The 17,088-nt window shown below is 50.5% G+C and overlaps 1 protein-coding gene, 1 long non-coding RNA gene and 1 other non-coding gene across 3 annotated transcripts in view; 2 read left to right on the top strand and 1 right to left on the bottom strand.

The window, feature by feature from the left end:
• Positions 1-6,396: 6,396 nt before the first annotated feature.
• Positions 6,397-17,088, bottom strand: part of MCHR1 (melanin concentrating hormone receptor 1) — a 31,903-nt gene continuing 21,211 nt past the window's right edge. Inside the window, exons 1-2 of the mRNA XM_067698194.1 lie at positions 9,320-10,026; positions 6,397-8,099 (exon numbers count right to left, since the gene is read on the bottom strand). Coding sequence (XP_067554295.1) covers positions 7,120-8,099; positions 9,320-9,401 — 1,062 coding nt within the window. The 5' untranslated portion in view covers positions 9,402-10,026 and the 3' untranslated portion in view covers positions 6,397-7,119. Of the gene's footprint in view, positions 8,100-9,319 lie in introns of the transcript that reaches the window.
• LOC137203011 (uncharacterized) lies at positions 14,912-16,993 on the top strand. Its single transcript, XR_010932844.1, has 3 exons — positions 14,912-15,601; positions 16,398-16,770; positions 16,858-16,993. It is a non-coding gene; the product is annotated as an uncharacterized lncRNA (long non-coding RNA).
• LOC137203063 (small nucleolar RNA SNORA33) lies at positions 16,143-16,272 on the top strand. The gene has a single exon (XR_010932891.1). It is a non-coding gene; the product is annotated as a small nucleolar RNA SNORA33 (small nucleolar RNA).

Below are 17,088 nucleotides of genomic sequence, written 5' to 3'. Positions count from 1 at the left end.
GGCTGGAGGTGAGGACAGAGGCTGTGACTGGTGATCGTGGGAGTGGTCCGCCTGCTTCATCTAAAAGGTACTGCTGCATTTAAGGTTCCCTCCCCACGTCCTTAAGAAAGATATTGTCTTCCTTTCTGATTTCTTCCTCTTAACGCCATTTCTCAAGAGGGAAGGAGAGTTGGGGAGGCACTAAAGGTAACGGAGCTCCCAGCAAAGCTCTTGTTGGCAGGCAGCCGCGGGAGCAGGTGGGCGGCTGCAACTTCCCTGGCTCCACTGGTGTGGAGGGTGACTGGTAGCAGGGCAGGGGGAGCTGATCCAGGAAGTGCCAGGCAGTAAGGAGGCAGCAGGGTAGTCTGTGCTCCAAATCCACTCGTCTGACAAGTTAGAGCTTTGTCAAGTGTTGGTAACGGAGCTGGCTGGCGTTTGAGGCTTCAGCAATTTTTTTTTTTTTTTTTAAATGAGATCCAGGAGAGACCAGGATGGAAAGACAGCAGAACCACTATGAACCAAACTCTTGTTTTTCCCTTTTGCAATGAGCTGGTTTGCCCCCAGGCTGCTGTTGCAACCACATAATTGCAACCAGAATTCTTTTTTTTTTTTTTCCAAAGGGCTCCATCCCAGACACCATGCATTCTGCCACCTCTGCACTTCTGCCCTTTTTTAAAAAAAAAAATTTATTTTTAAAAATATTTATTTATTTATTATCTCCCTATCCTTATTTGGCTGTGCCCAGTCTTAGTTGCAGCACGCGAGATCTTCGTTGCCCTGTGCTGAATCTTTAGTTGCACCATGTGGGATCTTTTACTTGCAGCAAACGGGTTCTAGTTCCTTGACCAGGGATCGAACCTGCCCCCCTGCATTGGGAGTGTGGAGTCTTAACTGCTGGACCACCAGGGAAGTCCTGCACCCAGAGTTCTTTCTTGTTCCACATTACAAAACAGATTCCAGGAGGACCTGAGAACACAGTGTGTATCCAGCTGAGACATCCCCTGGGTTCCTCCATATCAGGGCGTCCATTGGCATTCTCTTAAACTCCCCCCAAGCACAGGGCTCTTGCACAGATAAGGCCCCCTCCCCTCCTTACCCTTCAGAGCTCAGCGGGTGAAATGTCCCTACTTTTGCCAGGCCTTCCTTGACCTGCCTGAACAGCTTACCCCTCGCCCACGCACTGATTCTCATACCTCCCCTTTGTAATTTCACATTTCTCCACGAGATTATCTGATGAATATTCGCCCTCCACTGCAGTTGGAAGCTCGGCAAGGGCAGGGACCCTGCCCGCTTTTGCTCTGACAGTAAGCGTTGTGCCTGCTCACAGCCATCTGGGGTCTTCCGTCTGACTTTGCTCTCAGACATCCAGATTCCTCCATTACCAGGGCTCCTCCTCGGGCACTGGGGAGGAGGTTATAAACCCTCCAAACTTATTTGCAGTGTTTTATGCGCATGTGCAAATGTGCACTCGGGGGAAGGATCCAGAGTTTTCATCAGATTCAAGGTTAAAGATTCTTTCCTGTGCAGAATCCTCCACAGTAATCACTGGGCTTCCTGGCTGGCCTCTCAATCTTCCTTGATTCTCCTACCTGTCCTTTGACTGTTCTCTTTTCCATGCCACCCTCTCTAATTATTGAGACCCTACCTGGTGGGTTATCTGTTGTCTTTGTTTGCCCATCATCCTTCTATCATTCTTTCTACTTAAGGCAATATAAATTCTCTTTTTCTTTTAGGAACTGCAACACACACACACACACACACACACACACACACACACAGTGGGGCTGCCAGTGAAATGACCCCACTCGGATGAGTATGTGACCTATTCTAGCCAATAAGGGTGTCCCATGTCCCCAGATCTCATGCTGGGTTGGGTGGAAGTGGGAAGGTGTGTAACTCACACGTGACCACTCAGAAACTTTTTCGGATTTTGAAACAGATGTTGGAGGGAAAGGTGGCAAGGACATGGCAGGTGGCAGGACAGAAGTCCTGGCTAATTCTTGGAGCTGCTGCCTGTGAGGATAATGCAAGTTCACACCCCTGCTGGTGGCCATCTTTGCTACCACATCAGGGGACATCCCTTGAGAAGGAGGCCAACCAAGAGGAAAACTGAGCTGAGTGAGAGAGAGAGAGAGGGTGTGCGGAAGAGAGAAAGGGAGAGTCCATACTGATGGCAGAGCTTTTGAGCTGTTGGATCCAGTCATGACTGAAAGCCTTAGCAATCCCTGAAATTTTCCACTTAAAAGGCCAGAATTGTGCTTCCCTGATGGCGCAGTGGTTAAGAATCCGCCTTCCAATGCAGGGGACATAGGTTTGAGCCCTGGTCCGGGAAGATCCCACATGCCATGGAGCAACTAAGCCCGTGTGTGCCACAACTACTGAGCCTGTGCTCTAGAGTCCGCGAGCCACAAATACTGAGTCCACGTGCCACAGCTACTGAAGCCTGCGCACCTAGAGCCCGTGCTCCACAAGAGAAGCCACTGCAATGAGAAGCCCACACACCACAACGAAGAGTAGCCCCCGCTCGCCATAACTAGAGAAAGCGTGTAGCAGCGAAGACCCAATGCAGCCAAAAAAAAAAAAAAAAAAGACAAAGGCCAGAATGTTCCGTATCTTTTTGCTCAAATCAATTGAGTTGGATTTCTGTCATTTACAACTAAAAAGGCTCTTACCAATTGTCTTAGCTTGGGCTGCTAAAACAAAATACCATAGACTCTGTGGCTTAAACAACACACGTTTATTTCTCACAGTTTTGGAGGCTGGAAGGCCAAGATCAAAGTGCCGGCTGATTTATTTCCTGGTGAGAGCTCTCTTCCTGGCTTGCAGACGATTGCCTTCTCACTGTGTCCTCACATGGCCATTCCTTGGGGTGTGCAGGTGGAGAGAGAGGGAAGCAAGTTCTCTGGTGTCTCATGACCTCATCTAAACATAATTACCTCCCAAGGCACCATTTACAAATGCCATCACATGGATTAGGGCCTCAACACATGAATTTTGGGTGAAGACAAGTCAGCCCATAACACCAATACTCCAACTTAATCTTTAAAATGTTCGTATCTTTCTGGACTTCCCTGACGGTCCAGTGGTTAAGACTCTGCACTTCCACTACAGGGGGCAGGGGTTTGATACCTGGGTGGGGAACTAAGATGCCACATGCCGAGTGGCAAGGCCAAAAAAAAAATTGTTCATATCTTTCTTATCAGGACTTCCTAGTTGCAAATAATAGAAAGCCCAACTGAAGTGGCTGTTAAAGGGAATTTATTGGTTCATATAATCAAATGGTTTAAGAGTATCTTAACTTCAAGCAAGGCTTGATCAAGTCCCCAACAACATCACCTGATTCTCACACTTTCTCTTTCAGCTCTGATTCTTCTGAGCTGGCTCCAGTCTCAGGAGGGCTTTGCCCAAGCAACCCCAAGATGGTTGCCGGCAGCTCATGGAGCTGTGTGCTTCTCAGGTCAAGTCTAGGAGGGGGATGGGAGAGGCTCTACCAATAGCTCCAAACAAAGAATAAAGACCTTCCTTCCCAGAAATCCTGGCTAATGACTTTTTACATCCCATTGATTGCTCTTGCCTCCCTGGATGAACCAGTGTGGCCAGGGAGATGGGATACGGTGATTGGTTAAAGCCAGGTGGGGCCCATCTGTGGAGGTGGGGCTGGGGTCCGTACTTCCTAAACCAGGAAAGTTTAGGTTGGAAGCTTAGGATGTTATCGGGAGGGTTAACAGAACAGTCGCTTAAACAGATAGGGATTTATTTTCTTGCACACCTAGCAGCCTTGAGGTTGGTGTTGGTTCAGCAAGTCAGTGATGCCCTTGGGAACACATGCTCTCTCTGTCTTCCTGACTCATCAGCCTTAGAGCATTGGTTTGCATTCTCATATTTGTCACCTCGTAATCCCAAGAGAGTGGCTGCAGCTCCAGATGATGCATCTGCATTCAAGGCAGGGAGAAAGGAGGAAGAGCCCAGATGCTACCAACCTGATCTGTTTCCTTTAGTCAGGAAAGCAAAACCTTTTCCAGAAGTCCCCACAGCAGACTTCTGCTTAGGTCCTGTTTTTGTTTTGATTTTTCTTAAAAGACACATTTCTTAAGGAACCACACAGGTAGAAGAGGAACACAATTTTGCATTTTCCCCATTCAAAGTGGACAATGTTGCATCTCAGCATTTCATAAAGCCTAATTTTTTTTTTTTTTTTTTGGCCGTGCCGCAGGGCATGAGGGATCTTAGTTCCCCCACCAGGGATCGAACCCATGCCCCCTGCAGTGGAAGCTTGGAGTCTTAACCACTGGATCACCAGGGAAGTCCCTGCATCTCAGCATTTCAAATGAAGATGTCAAATACAAAACTGAGTGAAACATTGCATGCATCTCTCCTGCTGAAAACTAGATCATATGTGGACCCTTAGCTGCAAGGGAGGTTGGGAAAGCAGGAAAGAGGGCTGTCCAATAGGGTTAGACTAATCATGATCCATACCCTGGGGGGAGAGGGAGCATGTGCTTTGGTGGTGGAGGGTCCCCAATACCGTCAGCAATGGTCCTTAAACACACGCAGCTTTTCCCACCTCTACTTATTAGCTCAGGTGTTTTCTACCTGCCTGAAACTTGCTCTTCCCCATCTCCGCTTGTCAACGTCCTATCTACACTTCAAAATCTCTTCCACATGCCCTGAATCTCCAGTGAGAAGTGAAGACTTCTTCAGCCTCTCCGAGCATCTTCTGCCTTTGTTCTGGGACTCAATTCTATCCTATGGCTGGTCCCATGCATGAGGCACAGCTTTGTGGCCAGACAGGCATTGGCTCCAAGGGTGCCTGTGATCGGTGACTTAACATCGCTCTAGGGCCTCAGTTTCCTCGTTTATAAAATGGGAGTAATCATAGAACCTGCCTCGTAGAGTTGCTGTGAGTGTTAAATAGGATAATCTATGTCAAATGTTTAGCCTAGTGCCCGTCCCATAGCCGGCGCACAATTGTTAGCCTTTATTATTCTTACTGCCCTGTTCTCCCCATCACCTCCCTCAGGCTCTGCCTCCCTCAGCCTTGCATACTCTGCCACTTTTCTTAAAATTGATATATAATTCACATACCATAAAACTCACCCACTCACTTTCCTGTCTCAACCCACTTTGCTTCAACTTCAGTTTTCAATATGGGGTTGAGAGTCTCTGGGGCCGTCAGCAGGTCATTCGCCTGCCCACTCACCGGCCTGTAGCCTTGGTCACTTGCATTTCCTGGGAGAGGCCATCTCACCTATTTCCTCTCCCAGAGTCCTCCTTGGAGGGGGAAGAGGGGGAAGAAGATAGACCCTGGGGAAGACTTCCATAGGCAAACCAGTTACAGGAAAACCTCCTTTTCTGGAACTAGTGGGTAGGAGTTGCCTTAAAGCTCCCATAAGAATCTTTTTTGTTGTTGTTGGATGTGCATCTAAAACAGATTTGGAGCTTTCCTGTGACAGCTAGAGACCCCACTGTAAATGAGTAAGGAAAACTGTCTGCTTTGTCCCCACCCCCTGACCCCAACTCCCCACGCACTGGGTGGAGTGGAACGCAAACAGGAAATACTAATGATGATGATTACAAAGAGCTCCCGGGGACCTAAAGAAGCTGCCTAGAAGTTTGCTAATCAGGCTACCTGCTGCACCTCCGCAGTGAAAAACAACTGGTGAGAGGAGGCTGTGCTGATGCACCTGCTTTAGGGATGCATCTGGACAAGTCAGGAGCTCACAATTTGCTCCCACTATCTATCTCATCATCGCCTGCGGAGTGGTTCGCGCAGGACTCCTGGCTCCGCTCGCGAAGAAGCTGAGAAGTAGCAGCCTTGGCCGCCGCCCAGCGGCCCCGTATGTAATCTTCCTGCTCTGCGTGGCTCGCAGCAGATCTTAGCAGCAGCCACAAGAGGCAGGCGCAGGCTCGGGCTGCCCGAGAAGCCAGCCCTGCGACTTGTGACTCAGCAGGGGAGGCGGCGGGTGGGACTCTGGCCTGAGGGGCCAGCACTGCTAACAACCAAGTGCTTTTGAGCAGAAGACGGGAAGTTGAGTCCCGAGAACAAGACTGGCAGCGGAATTTCAATCTAATGAATTCACAGTAATCCTCCCTATGGGTTTAGACAAGCAGATCCCCTGCTTCTTGCTTCCTAAAATGCAGCCTGAATCAAGGTCTAGATTCCACGGCCAAACGACCTCTCTGTCCCTTTTCGGCCGCCCGCCTCCACCGCTACGCCCACCCCCAAGCCGGAGCAATTATACAGGAGCGTCCAGAGAGATACGGGTGGAGATTTTCCTTTATTCGTTTTTATTTTGGAGAGAAAGGGCTAGAGCCAAAAAATGATGCCAAACACACCAGGCCTCAGAATGAGCCCTGCATGTGCAGGACCCTGATGGGTGCTCACTCTGGATCTGGTGACGGACAAATGTGCCCCCCGAAGAGAATGACCCCACAACTGCCCCCCTTGACCCTCTCCCTTTTTCTTAATTTCAAGGCCCTCACCCACACCCATCCCGGGTAGCCTTGTCATTCCCAATAAGTGGATCTCCTAGCAAATTGGGCTTTTACCTCCGTGGGCTCAGACCCCACCCCCACCCCCAAATAAACATGCATCGCCTAGAGATAAAGGGAAATTGACACAGGATGCTGGAACATGGAGAGACCACACGCTTTATTTTTCATCATCCTCCAGCTTGGGAGAAAGGTTGCCCTCCATCATACCAATGAGAGACAGGAAGAGGCGGTGAGGCCGCACCACCTTTCCCATTTCCCCAGGGGCCTGTGCCCATACCCCTGCTCACGCCCTGGCCCTGCCTGATTTTAAATAAACCCGGCAAGAAGCCTTCTACGTCTTCTCTCTGGAAAAAGACATTTGGGAGCTGGTAGACGTAGGGCTCAGCTGAACCTTTAAACCAATCTTCTTGCTCAGTTTCTGTTCAACCCGAAAGTCCATCTTGTTCTACGAAGGAGATTTCTGATGCTTGAAGCCCCCAAACCTGGCTCCGTTGAGCAATCTGTGGGCCCTGTTGAATGTTTTTAGTTGTAACCACCCAGCCTCCCTGCATCCTCCCAGAGCGGTCTTTGGTTTCTCTCAGCATCTTCCCCCATGGTCTGCCGTGGTGCCCTGACGTGGAAGTGCCCAGGGTGGCAGGGGAAGTGTCAGGTGCCCTTGCTTTCTGTCCTCTCTTCATCAGCCGTCTGGGCATTGCTGATGGCTCGAAGCTGCCCCTGGGCCGCAGGCTTCACCGATAGGACCAAGCGTTTTCGGAACGTCTCACAGAGCACGATGTACACAAAGGGGTTGAGGCAGCTGTTGGCATAGCCCAAGCTGATGGCCACGTTGTACAGGTAGACAAAGGTGAGCGTTGGGCGGCTGATGGACAGCTGGGTCAGCTGAAGCACATAGTAGGGCGCCCAGCACACAAAGAAAACCAGGCAGATAGCGATGGCCGTGCGGGTCACCCTCTTTGTCCGCAGCCGGATGCTGCGTTGAGAGGCGGGGGCCACGGAGGATGTCATGCGCTGCAGGATCCTCACATACGCGGCCGTGATGACCACGAAGGGCAGGGCAAAGGCCAGGAAAAACTGGTACAGGGTGAACCAGTAGAGGTCAGTGTCTGGGTTGGGCAGGCGGATGCCACAGCCCACGGTGCCTCCGGGGAAGGGGATAAGCCTAGCGTAGAGCCACACGGGGGTGATGCTGATGAAGGACAGGGCCCACAGGAGGCAGATCACCAGGGTGGCCACAGAGGGCTTCCGGAACTTGGTGGAGGAGATGGGGTGGACGGTGGCCAGGTAGCGGTCAATGGCCATGGCGGTCAGGATGTAGGTGCTGGTGAACTGACTGTTGGCGTCCATGGCCGTGATGAGGGTGCACATGGTCTCTCCAAAGTGCCAGACACCATTGCCCATGAGCTGGTGGATCATGAAGGGCATGCCCAGGAGAAAGAGGAGGTCCACCACCGAGAGGTTGATGATGAAGATGTCGGGGACGTTGCTGAACCAGGGCAGCTTGGATTTCTTCACCACTGCGAAGATGACCACGGAGTTCCCAACGATGCCCAGGAGGCAGATGGCACCGAACACCGAAGGCATGATGATGTTGGTGTAAGAGACGCTCCCTGTGCGAGGCGGCAGCCCTGGGGACAGAAGGAGCGAGCGTCGACCATTTGACATGGACTCTGCTCTCTGAGGGCTGACCTCCTACTGGCGTGCTCAGCCTCCAGCCATGAGCCTGCCCCCCATTCATCCCCCTGCCATTTCAGCTCAGAATCCTCCCTACCATACTCCCTGCCCACACTGCTGCTAATCCTGCCCCCCGTGCCCTCCTGCACCGGTTCCCTGGTCAATCCCATCAGAGTCTCCCACACCACCTGTTTGTTGAAGGACCGGTCCTTTGCCTCCTGCATTTTCTCAGAAGTCACAGAGTCAAGAACCACAGCGGTCTGCAGAGAATTGTTCTGTGGGCCTCTGGGCTTCACCAGGAAACAACATCAAAACAGCCAGCAGGACATGAAACTGTGTGCATGTGTGAGCATGTGTGGGTGCGTGCATGTGTTTTCTCCTTTCCTATTTGCAGCCCTGATCATTTCATTTCAGGAGTCGCTGGTTGAAAGCTGTGTACTGATTCCTGGGCATCTCTGTGGGTGACTGTCTCCTGGAGGCTTTTGCCCATCAGACCCACAGCCCTCCCCTCTCCTGGGTTCCTGTCCAGGATTTCCTTGGTCCCTATCTTCTGAGTCTGGGCTTCCCAGGCTTCCTGAGTGACCAGAGACCGAAGCTGTGTGTTGCAGCCCAGCTACCTGAGAATTTTCTCTATGCAAACCTTTCCTCTTTTTTCTTCCTCCTCTTATCCTTCAAAGCTAGAATTCCAGGGCATCTTAGCGCTGGAAATGTCCTCTAATCTCTGTGAGTTATCCCTTCCCACGCCTCTCCAAGGAGGCAGTAAAGATGTTTCAGATCCCATAACACGTAGTTCGAGTGAAAAGCCAACGGGATCGGTGAATGAGTGAGCCTCCAGCTATCTCCCTACATACCACCCTCCAGCTTCTCTTGCTCGCTTTTCTAGCCTGGAATATTTTCTGCAAAGCATCTTTGGAACTCCTGGGCAGCTCTCCCCTGCCTCCCTCGCGGCTGACCACCATCCCCGGCCACTTCCGAGGGTGCCTTTGCCCTCTTCTCTGCCCCTGCCGTTTCATTCTCATCCCCTTTTCCCCTGCCCCTCCGGGCAAAGCATACTGCACATCTTATCCCCAAGAACTGTAATAAAGTTTCGCCAGCAGTTTGGCTCAGAGGTGAAATCTTCCCATTTCCCACCCCCGGCGCAGAGGAGGGAGGACTCCCCTCCAACACGTCTCACCGGCCGTGGTGAGGTTATCCGGGCCATCCGAGGTGTTGCTGGCATTGAGGCCGGTGGGCAGCAGCGAGACTTCCAGGTCCATCCCGCCGGCGCCGGCGGCCGCTCTCCCGTCGGCCCACGCAGGCTGCGGCAGCCTCCCGCGCCGACCGCTGCGTCCCGAGCCCCGGCCCCCCGGAGCCCCGCCGTCTGGAGGGGGGTCTTCCTAGGCAGCCCGGCAGCCTCCGCTGCCTCCGCTGCCCACCGCTCTCCCCTCACTCCTTCCCCGGCTCCCACTGACATCACCTAGACACATTAACATTCGGAGGCAGATGCGCGTTAACCTCTTCGGTCCTGCGCCGCAGCAGCTCCAGCTTCCGACTGCCTGCAGAGCCCAGCGGCCGGAGCCGGGCTCAGGCATCCCCATCAGAGACGGGGCTTCCTTCCCTCTGGCACTTGGGCTGTGTCTCCAGTGCCACAGGGGGTGCTGCTTCCCTCACGTGAAGCTACAAGACTCTGCAAAAGCAAGGAGCCCGGCCTGCCCCTCACCCCAGGGACCGGTGCCTGGGCCACCGGGCCGGGGGCCGGGGGTGGCTGGGCGCAGAGCTTGGAAAGGGAAGGCTTGGACCACAGCACGCCTGCCCCCAGGCCACCCTCGACCCCTTCCCAGCGCCCCGATGGATTCCAGCCTTCAGAAGCTGAGGAGTTGTTGGCTGCTGAGCCCTTGCAGGCACTCAGAGGCAGTTCAGGTCACCCCATGTTGGTGATGGCCAGGGTCTCGGGGACCAGAAGGGGACAAACTCCCTTCTGCCCAGGATCAGCATGGACCAGGCTTAGAGAGATGCTCTTAGGTCCTTGAGGTTTTACCTGGAACTCCTTGAGACAAATTTCAGAACAAAGACCCCCAAAGAGATCACCAAGAACAGCCTGAGAGGGCAAAGCACTGCGTAAATTCTCGGCATAGGCATCCTGCTGCCAGCCTCTATGTCCCTCAGAGCCCGGAGCCACCACCAGACCCGCTGCCGGACTCAGGAGCCGGGGGTTCAAGGTAACCGCAGTCTGATCCATACATACTTCTTAAGTCTTATTTATTTATTTATTTATTTGCTTCATCCAACAAATATTTATTGAGCACTTACTACTTGCCAAGCACTGTTCTAGGTTCTGCAGTGAAAAAAACAATAAAGTCCTTGAGTCCCTGTTCTCATGATGATTACTTTTAAGTTGGGGGTGGGGGAGCAGGCAGAAAATATACCCCCCCCGAAAAAAAGACAATTTATGATATTGGTGATCAGTGCTATAAAAAACTTAAAGCAGGGTGAGGGGGCCAGGGAATACTGGGGGAGGGGGAGAGGTTACTACTTTACATACGAAGGTCTCTCGGGAAGAGTCCTGAAGGAAGTAAAGAAGCGTGCTTGGAAATATCTGGAGGAAGAGCATTCCAGGCAGCAGAAATAGCCAGTGCAAAGGCCCTGAGGCAGGAGTGTGCTGGGTGTCTTTGGCGAACTGTGGCTATAGTAGAGCAAAGGGGAGAGTAGCAGGAGGAACTAGAGGAATGGCAGATTCTGTCAGGCCTTAGCCCTTGTCCTGAGAAAAGGACTTATGCGCACGTGGCTCTTCTGAGAGCTGAACCAAGAAGCAGCCATGAGGGAGTGGGGACAAGAAGACAGGAAAGAAGACAAAGCCAACAGAAGGTGCATTATCAACTTCGCTGCTGTGGGCAATGGGAGCTTGCGTTTAGCAGGGTCCTTGAAAAGTGCACAGACTGTTTCCCAGAATCGTCTGCCTGAAGGATGGGGGGCAGGAACATTTTCCCAGTTGCCCACTGGTTGAGTGTTGCCACTGGGGTGTTAACTCTGCGCTCCTGGGTGCCTGGGAGGAGCAGGCTCCTACGGCATCAGATGTGGCACAGAATGACTTTTGATGTGCAGCTCACACTTGAGGCGAGAGGCTGTCGGCGCAAGGTGAATCTTGTGCTCGAACCAAGAGGGCTCTGAGAGCGCTGACGTCCTGGGTGAAAAGCGAACAGACCCAATGTGCATGCCGGAGGCAAGACACATCAGCACAAGATCAGCTGAGCTCACACACACCTGTCTGCTGCAGCTGGAGTCAAAGTCAGAGGTAGCCGAGGGAGATGTGACAAGGGTGACCAGAAGCATCCAATATAGAAGACTATTGCAATAATGCAAGTGAAATAGGATGGTATCTTAGACCGGGGAGGTGGGGGTGGGGAGAAATGGTGGGTTTCTGCACATTGTGTAGAGCCCAGAGGATTTGCTGCAGATTAGACCAGAAATGTATGAGATAAAGAGGCATCAGGGATGACTCCTAGGGTTTTGGCCCAAACAGCTGGCAGAATAGAGATAGGGAAGTCTGTTGGGAGGAGAAGATTTGGAGGAAAAATGAAGAGTTCTGTTTGGAGACGTTACATTTGAGACATCTGTTAACATCTGAGCAAAAATGTTGGGTAGTGTTGGATGTGAGCCAGAAATTCCAAAGAGAGGTCATGCCTGGAGGTATGAAGTTAAATTGAGGACACTGGATGAGCTCACCTAGAGGGTGAGGGTGACTGGAAAAGAGTTGTGAGGACTCGGCCCTGGGGCATTTCAGAGTTTACAGGTTGGGAAAATGAGCCTCACAGCCCACTATTTCCTCCTCTTCCACCCGCCATAGTCTTCCCACCTCCATCCATCCACCCACCCATCCATCCATCCTTTCCTCCAGCAAATCATTCTTGAGCCTCTGCCCTATACCAGGCACTGTGCTAGGCTCTGTCGGTACAGTGAAAAAAACCAAACAAGTGCCTGGTATCAAGGAGCTTCAACGACAGAGTGGTGAGAGACAGATAATCACAAGCAAGCCAATAAGTAAACAAAGTATCCTGCTCAACGCTTAGATCCAGACGAGTCCAGGTAACTTAATCATGAAGGGATTTAGGTGTTTATAAAAGCACGGCTCCTGAACGATGCCACCCCTGCACTAGCAAAATGACTCTGCCTGACTGGAGAAATTTAAACCATGACTGAGCAGCAAGGGAATCTGGGAAGGGTAAGTTTTAGATTTCTGGCCTTTGCATGTCAGGTGTGGGATTGGTGGAGGGGCTGAACAGTCAGTCCACAATGGCCGATGACTTGCGTGGTAGGGAACGAATGGGATGATGGGAGTGACTGGGGTCCTTTAAAGAGGAGCGTTAAGGACGTCCTCTCTGAGGAGGCATTCAGGTAGAATCCTCAGCGTCCTTTTCACTACAAATGACTAACCTACACCATCTCGCACTCTCCTCGCCAGTGACCGTCTTAGGGCTGAGCATCCCTCCTGGATGCCATGTGCACCTCTTCAAATCCTCTTGGCTACACCTAGTTTATATTCCATCCATTGCTGCAATGACCCTGCTCAGCACGGTCCCTAACCAAGTTCAGGTAAAGGTACAGGTGTACCAAGTTCAGGTGCAGGTATGATCAGATGGTGCTTTGCCCTAGGCCGGCACCATGTGCTTTTTACCCTCTGTCCCAACTGTCTCTGTTGCTGTCGTGACTTAGAATATAGGACCCCACAGAATGCCCACGCCAGAGCAACCTGGAAGTACGGGGAGAGTTCACTCCTTAGGGTGAACCGTTGGCCAATGAGGGGTGGGAGCCACAGAAAGATGCTTTTCCCATGTTCCCCTTTTCCTGAGACACATTTCATATGGCTTCTCTGGGATCCCATGAGGTACAGCATCTGGTCCCTTGTAGTGGTGGACAAGCCCACACCACTCACCAACTCCTCCTGAGAACAGAAGTTTTGAGCTACTCTCCTCCAAGCCATCTGGCTTTTGACCTGCTCAGCTCTGCCCAGCACAATCACGAGGAAGATCAGGCCTACGTACAGCAATAAACCCTTTCCCTCCTATCCATGTGCCCCCACTCACCATGCCCTACCCAGGGTACCCCAAGGGTTTGGTGTATCTCTCTGACTGCCCCCGTGGTAATATCCACCTGCCCTGTACTTTTCAGGACTTGGCTGTCATCTGCATGTTTTGAAGTCTTACTGGGGTCACTGCATCAGATTCTCACTTGCTCCCCTCACTTCTGCCTTGCCCCTTACACTATACTCCCTACCAAACAGCAGGAGTATTCTTGTTAAGATAGAAATTTCAGGGGAATTCCCTCGTGGTCCAGTGGTTAGGACTCCGTGCTTTCACTGCTGGGGCCAGAGTTTGATCCCTGGTCGGGGAACTAAGATCCTACATGCTGCACGGTGCAACCAAAAAAAAAAAAAAGATAGAAATTTCATGACCCTACATTGTTGAAAACACTTTAGTGGTTCCCAATTGCTTTCAGAATAAAGTCAACCCCCTAACAGAATGTAATGGACATGATCATTTTTGGTACCCAGGGTTGATCCCCCAGAAAACCACGGCCTTGAGAAGTTCTTTGGGAGGGGCAGTAGCAGCTCCTCTAAACAGTCCTTGGTGGGAGCTGCTGGTGGGAAAAGCAGCAGTTGAAGTGGGCTTTCTTATTTCTGCGGGGATGTGTAGACCCTGGGGTGGGAGAAACCAGGTAGCAGCACTTCCCAGAGGAAAGTGAGCATGGTTATTATAATAGGCGGGGCCAGTGGAGTTACCCAGATGACTGCCCTGCAGAGGCTGATGTGGCTAATTGATCATGGAGTCTCTGAAACCAAACTATATGAGCAGCCCTTCGCTAAGTTCCTACTTGATCTGTATATCTGAAAAAACCTTCAGGTCTGATAAGCAGAGCTCTGACTTTAGCCACTTGGCTCTCCTGGTCAGAGTGGGAATTAAGGTGGATCAAGTAATAAATGGAGTTTGACTGGAATGACTTAACAATAGTCCCTGGGGACCTCCAAAGCTATTTGTTTCCCTGCCCCTACTTCTATAGCTGGAATAGATATCCCAGCCATTGGCAGAACTACTGTATTGGCTCTTGGATTGGCAGAGTAAGGGATGTGATGAGGAGAGGAGTCAAATGGAAAGCCCTCTCTACAAAAGTGAGAAGCCAAAAGCAATATTGCACCCCCTGGGGGATTGAAGAGATTAATGGTATCATCAAGGCCTTTAAAGATACAAGGTGGTGATTTTGTCACATTCCCACTTGACTCTCAGTTTGGCCAGTGGAGAAGGCAGATGGGCGTCAGGGAATGCCAGTGGGTTACTGTAAACATAATTATGTGGTGACTCCAATTGCAGCTGCTATTTCAGATGTGGTATCGTCGTTGGGGAAAATAAATACAGTCCCTGACACCTGGTATGCAGTTACTGATCTAGCGAATAAATGCCTTTTTCTATATCGCAGAAAAGACCAGAAACCCTGCCTTTTTTTTGTGAGGGTCAACAGCGCACCGTTCCCATCTTGCCTCGGGACTTCATTATCTCTTTCGATGGCTCTTCGATTCTCAGACTTTGAACACTTCAAATGCCATGAAAATACAAAGGCCTGACATCTCAGTAAAGGTTTGGGGTCCAGTGTCCTGCACGTGTCACGATCTTCCCTCCAAAGTAAAGCTCAGTTTACCCGACATCCCCTACCCCAAAAGAGGAACCCCTGGAGACACACAGTTGGAAAAGGGAACAGCAATTCCCCAAAGGAGCAGGGAGCAGAGGGGTGCGGGACGTGCAAAACCAAGGGGAGCCTAGTCCCCCCAGTCTCCCCTGTTAGGTCTGGCATGCCTTGCATGCAGGGACTGTGGCTCTTATTCTAGCGTCAGACACAGCTGCCATGTCAGTCAGTGGATTCTGAGTACACCCCAGGTCCCCTGCTCCAACCTGGCACCCTGCCTTTGGACATTCGCACTGTGCCCTGTACTTTTTCTTCACAGCAGTCATCACAGTTGTAACCAGACATTTATTTATTGTATAGTTGATGACTGAATGCCTTTCCCTCACTAGATTATAACTCCCAGGGAGGCAGAGGACCATGTCTGTCTCACCTTACTGTATTTCCTGGGCCTCGCCCAACGCCGGGTACACGTTAGACATTCAGTAAATCTTGGGTGAATGAATGGCTAGTAGAGGGATCTAAGTGAAAGCCCCTGGCACAGAGGTGGGCAGAGGGGAGGGGAGCACAGCAATACTGGCCGAGATCCCTGACCCCAGGGCTCCACTCAGCCCCAGTGCTTCCTGGGCAGCCTGGCAGCAGTGGCCGTCACGCCTGTGGGCAGGCAGTGGACGCCCGTCAGCTGTGAGGCAACCCAGAGGCCACAGCCTCCTTCTGCTTGAGAGAAAGACAAACGAGATCACCTTCATGCGTAGGATTCATCCTAAGATTCATGGAAATCCCAAGGAAGAGTGGGAAAGCAGCTGAGGTAAAAACACTTGCATGAAATTCTGCCATGTGCTACAAGAGGGTGGAACTTAGAAGACATTATTCTAAGTGAAAACTGCCAGACCAAAGCAAAACAAAACAAACAAACAAACAAAACATAGTATGACTCCACTTTTGTGAGGTCCCGGGAAGAGTCAAATTCATAGAGACAGAAGAAGAATGGTGGTTTCCAGGGGCTGGGAGGGGCGGGCGATGGGGAGTTAGTGTTTAATGGGTACGAGTTTCAGTTTGGGAAGATGAAAAATTTCTAGATGTGGAGATGGTTGCACAACAGTGTGAATGAAAATACCACTGAACTGTATGCTTAAAAATGGTTGAAGTCAATTTTCTGGGGTATTTTTTGGTTTTTTTGTTTTGGGCTGTGCTGTAAGTCATGTGGGATCTTAGTTCCCTGACCAGGGATCGAACCCATGCCCCCTGCAGTGGGAGCGTGGAGGTCTTAACCACTGGCCTGCCAGGGAAGTCCCAAAGTCAATTTTCTGTTATGTATATTTTACCACAATTTAAAAATATGTTAAACAAACCCAGTCAATGAATCTGCTTACCCAAATGTGTTTCTGCAGAAATTTAGAAAATGCTGGCAAGAGGAAAGCCATGTTACAGGCCTTAAAAACATTGAAGTCATTAAGGCCCCTGAAAATGGCTAGAAGACATTTTAATGATGGGAAGCATTTTCATAAGACATGTGCTAATTTTTTAAAGCTTTGCTGTAACTAGTGCTAACAACTTAGTGGAGTTGCCAAATATTAGTAAAATTGCATATATTTTTTTTTTAGGATTATGGAAAGAGTCTCAGGCCAAGGATGTCACTGAGGAGTACTTCAAATGCAAGAAATGATCAAATAAAAAAACTGGGCTCTTGTTCCTCAAAAAATAAATACAATACAATAAAAATACATTAAACAGTTTAAGAATGGTATCACATATAGTAATTGAGTCAAGAGCTTTTTATAAGATCTCAAAAACCTAATAATATATGTCATATTCTTATAAACTGCAGCTCCAAGGCGTGTTCAGTTAAATATATTTTCTTAATAAACATGGAAAAACTAAAACACCACCACCACTCTGAGCCCCAGAGATTTCAACACATCAGGCCACATGGAGACCTGGGGCAGCTTTGCAACATCTTTGGGAGAACAGATCAAGGTAGGTCACTTGCCTTCTCTGTGGGCACCCAGCCCTCGTGCTATTCAAGAGAGAATCTGATTTTTTTTTGCCTCTATCAAATATTAGGAATTCATGTTGGACAGCAAGTCTCTTCAAACCACAGGCCTGTGACCAGAGGAAAAAAGCTGCCTTCACTTGCCAGGAATTGTAAATTGTAGAAATTACTGTTTAAGGCCTGCTTTCCTTAAAACGGAGCTGTGTGATATTTAACATGGGTGACAAAACAATTCAGTGAGGGAACGAATAGACTTTTAAACAAATGGTGCTGGGACAACTGAGTATCCACACACACGAAAA

This window comes from Pseudorca crassidens, chromosome 11 (genome assembly GCF_039906515.1).
Source record: "Pseudorca crassidens isolate mPseCra1 chromosome 11, mPseCra1.hap1, whole genome shotgun sequence".
NCBI lineage: Eukaryota > Metazoa > Chordata > Mammalia > Artiodactyla > Delphinidae > Pseudorca > Pseudorca crassidens.
Note: the sequence above shows the minus strand (reverse complement) of the source record. Positions and strands in the feature narration are given on the sequence as shown.